This window comes from Lolium rigidum, chromosome 5, assembly GCF_022539505.1.
Source record: "Lolium rigidum isolate FL_2022 chromosome 5, APGP_CSIRO_Lrig_0.1, whole genome shotgun sequence".
Lineage (NCBI taxonomy): Eukaryota > Viridiplantae > Streptophyta > Magnoliopsida > Poales > Poaceae > Lolium > Lolium rigidum.
The window spans coordinates 498,075-504,915 of NC_061512.1; the positions used below are offsets into that span (position 1 = coordinate 498,075).

The 6,841-nt window shown below is 43.4% G+C and overlaps 1 protein-coding gene across 1 annotated transcript; it reads left to right on the plus strand.

Annotated features, from left to right (window-relative positions):
* Positions 1-243: 243 nt before the first annotated feature.
* LOC124657476 (probable NAD kinase 2, chloroplastic) lies at positions 244-5,963 on the plus strand. Its single transcript, XM_047196022.1, has 8 exons — positions 244-426; positions 706-2,577; positions 3,382-3,503; positions 3,606-3,747; positions 3,838-4,059; positions 4,466-4,540; positions 5,156-5,257; positions 5,423-5,963. Exons 1-8 carry the CDS (start codon positions 259-261, stop codon positions 5,624-5,626), a joined length of 2,907 nt encoding a protein of 968 aa, XP_047051978.1. The 5' UTR covers positions 244-258; the 3' UTR covers positions 5,627-5,963.
* The last annotated feature ends 878 nt before the right edge of the window (positions 5,964-6,841 follow it).

The window sequence follows — 6,841 nt, forward strand, 5'->3', positions numbered from 1 at the left end:
CCATTTGGCATTGCCAACACCAATTTGCAGACAGCCACAATGGCGGCAGCGTGACCAACCTGCCTCAAACAGTTTTTCCCTACCAGTAGTTCGATTTCTTCTCTTCTCCTCTCCGTCAGAAGCCACAGCTTTTTACTCCACCTGGTCTGTGGATGCCATCGCCGAGACCACGGGCGGACTCCACAGCGACGCGCCCCCGTCCCGTCCCCTCTTCCTCTTCCTCGTCGCCGGCGGCTCCGCGCGCGCACGCCCCGCTTGATGCTCGCCGTGTGCGCGCGGCACGGGCCCGCCAAGCTCCCGCTCCCGCCGCCCGCTGGCGACCGGGTCGCCGCAGGCAGGTGGTGGTGGTGGCGCCCCGCGGGAGCACGCCGTGGCCTCGTCGCGCGGGCGCCGTCATTCAATTCCCGGATCGGGCTCGATTCCCAGGTCAGTTGCCTCCCTCGCCCTTCCTCGACCATTCCGTCGAACAGTTGGTGGTGGAAGCTACCCTTCGTCTTGGGATCTTTGCTTCGTCTAGTTCTTACCTTCGTAGAATCTGATGGCTGACGGACAGATGCTTGTTCATACTGTAGCATCTACGATCCTTGTAGGCATTTGATCGAACGGTTTTGTAGAACGCAAGAAATGAACTGGAAGCTTCATTTCTCACTAGATTGCATCGAAACTGTTACTGTTGCTCCGTTACTGATAAATTGTCTATTGCAGAATTCCCACACAAGGGACTTGTCCCAGCTGCTGTGGGTCGGTCCGGTGCCCGGCGACATCGCGGAGATCGAGGCCTACTGCCGCATATTCCGGGCCGCGGAGCAGCTCCAGAACGCTGTCATGTCGGCGCTCTGCGACCCAGAGACAGGCGAGTGCCCCGTGCGCTACGACGTGCCGTCGGAGGACCTGCCGGTGCTGGAGGACAAGGTTGCTGCCGTGCTCGGCTGCATGCTGGCATTGCTGAACCGGGGCAGGACAGAGGTGCTTGCGGGGCGGTCAGGCGTCGCGGGCGCCTTCCAGGGATCTGAGCACAGCACGATGGATAGGATCCCGCCGCTCGCCTTGTTCCGTGGGGATATGAAGCGGTGCTGCGAGAGCATGCAGGTTGCGCTTTCTAGTTACCTTGTACCGAACGAGGCCCGGGGACTGGATATATGGATGAGGCTGCAGAGGCTGAAGAATGCCTGCTACGATGCGGGGTTCGCAAGGACCGATAGCCACCCCTGTCCGACATTGTTCGCAAACTGGTTTCCGGTGTACTTTTCAACCGTGCCAGATGATTCGGCGACAGATGAGTTGGAGGTTGCATTTTGGAGGGGAGGGCAAGTCAGTGTGGAGGGACTGGCATGGTTGTTGGCCAAGGGGTTCAAAACTATTGTTGATCTCCGGGAGGAAGATGTTAAAGATGATTTATACCTTTCAGCAGTTGGGGAAGCTGTCTCATCCGGAAAGATAGAGGTGGTCAACATGCCAGTTGAGATCGGCACTGCTCCCTCTGCCGAACAAGTTCAGCAATTTGCAGCACTTGTGTCAGATGGAGCCAAGAAGCCCATTTATCTTCATAGCAAGGAAGGGATTGGCAGGGCGTCTGCAATGGTCTCCAGATGGAAGCAGTATGCCACTCGTGCTGAGAGACTGGCTACTAAAAAGCGCTCACCGAATGTGAATGGTAAGGCCCTGAAGAACGATCGGACAGAACAGCACACAAGCAGTGAAAACGGTGCACTATTGGAGTCCGATGGAACTGTGGATGCTGGGGAAGCACGTGACACAGAAATAGAAATTTCACATAATAATCTGGAAGTTACTAATTCCCTTCCCAATGATCAAAGCACTGAACAAGGCGAGTTGCATGGCAGCAGGACGGAACTTCTTTCTGATTTTAAACTGGAGACTAGTCCCCTTAAGGCACAATTTCCTTCTGGCAATGTTTTCTCTAGAAAGGAGATGACCAATTTTTTTAGAAGCAAAAGGATTTATCCAAAATCTGTTCTGAACTCTCGGAGACGATCGAGTAGCTTAATGATCTCAAGGAGAAAGCAAAATCTCAGAGCTGAACAGAATGAAGCCATTGATTGTGAAGCAGCAGACATGATGGTTCTGAAAAACGCAAATGGGACGTTATTTGACAATGATTATGTACTATCAGTTTCTTCGGGGATCACTAATGGGAAGCTGTCAAACAATGGAACATCCACTTCTTCTGAGCAAAAGCAAAACCCAGCCTCTCTCCTAACTATTGATACAGGAGCATCTAATGGCAACAGCTCCAATGGGAATGCTCAGCTTGGATCACAAAAACCATCTGAAAAGAATGGCGCTCCTTATCTTGAGAGATACCCATCAGATTCCGTTGATGGAAGTATTTGTGCCTCTTCAACTGGTGTTGTCCGAATTCAATCAAGAAGAAAAGCTGAGATGTTTCTAGTACGTACAGATGGATTTTCTTGTACTAGAGAAAAAGTAACAGAATCATCTTTGGCTTTTACTCATCCTAGCACCCAGCAACAGATGCTTATGTGGAAATCTCCTCCAAAGACTGTTTTACTACTGAAGAAATTAGGCGATGAGCTCATGGAAGAGGCTAAAGAGGTGCATGCAGAATTTCCATTTTTTGGTGAATATATATCATTGCATATCATTTGTATATCAATACTTCTGTTATACTTTTTATCTGGTAGCAAAATGTACTCTGGTCCATCTTAAAGAAGACTAAATGTCCTGCATGCAAATGATCATTCAATATATGTTGTAATACAATGCTAGAGATTAGAGAAGTTTGCTTGCAAGTAATGTTTTATGTTTTGGAAGCTTACCTTTTAAACTTCTCCAGTACTGAGTACATCATGAATTTGTAGTAAAGATGTGGAACTACTTATAATTAATTTTAAGGTTTTTAGTATTGTATCAAAGAGAACATTAGTTAAGTGAGCCTAATATAATAATTTCTCCAGTAAATTGAATATGTTCTTTGGAGTTGAATTTCTTAAAATGTTTCAATGAAGTTGAGAATTTGCTTTAGAATCCAAAAGGGATGTATGAAGTCCCTGAATACACCAATGGGATATCTGGGTGATAATGGAATTGATTGAGAAGCTTTTTCTATGAGTGGGATTTGATCTCTCCTGGTAGTGATAGTCATTCATGGGGGCAGACAGTCTAGAACATCATCTGAAGTATCTGATGAACATTTCACAATTTGTATAACACATCTGGTGTAGGCTCTTTTGTATATGTCTTTGGAAGTGTCTGGATACTTAGTTCTCTACTCGAACTTAACTGTTTGATAGTCACTTAGGCTATACATTCCATTTACTTCTGCCTAATTTATTCTTTTCCTTGGCAACAGACATAGCATTTGATACTCTATATACTTCTAACAGCTTGCTTTTTTAGGTCGCTTCATTTCTGCATCATCAAGAAAAGATGAATGTTCTTGTGGAGCCAGATGTTCATGATGTATTTGCAAGGATTCCTGGTTATGGTTTTGTGCAAACCTTTTATACTCAAGACACCAGGTATAAGTGAAACATATTTAATTTTTTGATGAGTGATAATCTATATACCAGTATTAGTTTCCATATTACCATTTACTAACATCATTTTGTGCCAAAAAACAGTGACCTTCATGAGAGAGTTGATTTTGTCACATGCTTGGGTGGTGATGGGGTCATATTGCACGCATCAAACTTATTTAGGACTTCTGTACCACCTGTTGTGTCATTCAATCTTGGATCCCTTGGATTTCTGACTTCACATATTGTACGTTTCAGACTCCATTCCAAGACCAATTTATCTCTATAGCCTGTGTTTTGGATCAAATCTAAGCATGTAACATTTCCTTTACCTCAGTTCGAAGGTTTCAGACAAGACATGAGAGCTGTCATCCACGGGAACAATACGCTTGGGGTTTATATAACCCTTAGAATGCGCCTACGCTGTGTGATCTTTCGAAATGGAAAAGCAATGCCTGGAAAAGTGTTTGATGTGCTAAATGAAGTTGTTGTTGATCGGGGTTCTAATCCATATCTTTCAAAAATTGAATGCTACGAGCATAACCACCTTATCACTAAGGTAATATGTGTACAAAGTCTTAGAAACTAGATGTCTCTATTTGTGCCTTTTTTTTTTCCTTTGGTAACAGTGCATCAATGTCGTTTGTCTATATTTCTGTCCGGAAATTTTAGTTGGCTGCATCTCAAAATTATGTCATGTTCCGTGTTATGCTAGATGAAGTTTAGCAGTTATGACTTATGTATCAAATGTTCTCCAAACTGAATTGTCTTTCATACTTATCACATGATTGCCCAAACAAAATGGGTACTGCAATGTAATCATCACATACTAGTTGCTGAGTCTCACTGCTATGCTTGATCTTGTAGTCCTAGAGATTATATAATTGTTTGATGCTAGTATTCAGTATTCACTTAGATCTTCAGTATTGTAACCACAGTAACATGAACTGTGGGAATATATGTAGGTTCAAGGAGATGGTGTGATCGTAGCAACACCAACTGGCAGCACAGCATACTCTACTGCTGCAGGGGGTTCAATGGTAGGTTAATCCTTGCAAGCTATACTATACATATGGCATATTTTTTGTGTTAAGTTTTCACTCAGTGTGCCCTGTTATTTCTCAAATAAGCAGCACATTAATGTAGTTTTCTACATGAAAGACGTCGTTTTGGTTACATGGATACAACTTTTATCTGTCATGCATCCTGTAAATGTTTCAATGAAGCCAGGCTGATGAACATCTGGAAAGCTGTTTTCCACTGCCTAAATGTTAAGTGTTTCGGTGAATCTTTTCATAAACTTAAAAAAGAAGACTTCTTACACAAGCTTCAGTAGTGCATGCAGTTTTTATACACAACATTTACTTAATAATAATACAAGGAGTCATTATCCGTTACCTAAGATTCAATCTAGTTGCTGCAGTTATGGATCTTTTTTAATCTTTGGGGAGTACACTGGAGAATAAAGAGAAGTGATGCTATGGCTTGTTTGTGAGCTTTGCTGGTGTAGTGCTGCATTCAAACGCATTACGAAGAGTGCACCTTTTTTTGTCTTTTGAGCACCCTATTCATTTGTGCCAGTCAACTGCTCGTTTTGACTTGCGTCGCATATCTCAAAGTTATTTACGGCGATCATTGTCATTTTTGCTGTCCAGGTCCATCCAAATGTCCCATGTATGCTGTTCACTCCAATCTGCCCACATTCACTGTCATTTAGACCTGTCATCCTTCCTGATTCTGCACGGCTTGAATTAAAGGTATGGAGGTCCTCCAATAGATGGATCTTGAAATGCCTAATATTCTCATGTAATCCTTATCTCATCCTTAAGAATAAATGCATGGTATGCATATGTCTCGAGAACATACTGTGGCTTGATTGTTACCCCACAATGTACTAACTGACTAACTGTCATTTTTATCAGATCCCAGATGATGCCAGAAGCAACGCTTGGGTGTCGTTCGATGGCAAAAGACGGCAGCAGCTGTCACGAGGAGACTCGGTTCATATATCCATGAGTGAGCACCCGCTCCCGACAGTCAACAAATCGGACCAAACCGGTGACTGGTTCCGCAGCTTGATCAGATGCCTGAACTGGAACGAGAGGCTGGACCAGAAGGCACTCTAGACACGTGGACACACGGACACGTCATACAGACACATACGAACCCTAGCATTCTCTTGTACATACATAGCTCAATACATAGATAACCTCATGTTAGAACATAGTTGATCTCTTCTCTCTGTAGCATATGCAACATTACAGGAGACAGGCAGCTCCATGGCTTTTTGACCTGATAGCAGACGATGGTAAGATTGATAGTGTCTGTAACTATCGGCTATGTAAATCAACAGTTATTTCTGGGAGCAGCAGAAGATGATAGCGCAAGTGATTCACCTGATGCCACATTGTAATGAATCCCTTTGAGGAACGGTGGCGGTATATACTGTAACTAATGGCTAAACTTTTTTTTTCATTATTTATTACAAAAGTTGTCAACCACCAGGGCTGAATAAATCCGCTTTACAAAAAATATTAACAAATTGTCATCCATCCTAATGTAATCGTTTCTATGACAGAACTCTCTCTTATACTAGTACTGCTAGATCGTCGACGGTCACATCCATCCTCTGATCTATTGGCGACCTGCTGCCAGGCAAGTGCCTGATACAGATGGTCCTCCTTTCCGTGGTTCGATTCAGAACGCTCACCCAGTGGATGCGGCCTGGGATCAATGGCAAGAAAATTGGTGGACAGTGCACTAACTTTAGTGTTACTTCCTCTAACGGCATATATATCTACATTTCGGAATAGCACATCAATGAGACCTACGTGTTCAAGAGCACAATTTTGTTAGGAGCTGTATCTGAAAACTTATGTGTTAGAAACTGTCAAATTTGCCACCGGCTTACTATTGAAGTGACATTCAATGCTATGTTCTCCACATGTTGTAACAACCATATGTATGTGTAATATGGAAGTATTTCGAAAACTAACAGAATGCTGTAATGCTACATTTCCTAGTGTTTTTTGTTTCAGGTTTTAAGAAAAAAAGAATGCATATGTAAAGATACTGTTCCTTGCAACAGTTCCAAGCTGCAATATGATCACTAACCTGTTTGTTTCAGGCAAATCAGTACTTTAATAATGGTTTCTTGGTTCCTCGAAACAACAGCCTTGCAAATATTACTACAAGTTTTGACTATATCTACAGAATTTGAGGACCATATATGGCATGTTCAGCACATTCAAAAGGCTTGATTGTACGAGGTAAAAATGTTGTGAATATCCCATCTGGTTTGTGCCCTGAAGGATGGAATGAGGGCTTCACTTGGTTGTTTG

Excerpts from the sequence above, each read along its gene's own strand:
- LOC124657476 (XM_047196022.1), top strand. The coding sequence starts at position 259 with ATGCTCGCCGTGTGCGCGCGGCACGGGCCCGCCAAGCTCCCGCTCCCG. Across the intron at positions 3,748-3,837 it reads GATTTCTGACTTCACATATT|TTCGAAGGTTTCAGACAAGA; the intron begins GTACGTTTCAGA and ends CCTTTACCTCAG. Across the intron at positions 4,060-4,465 it reads ATAACCACCTTATCACTAAG|GTTCAAGGAGATGGTGTGAT; the intron begins GTAATATGTGTA and ends GAATATATGTAG.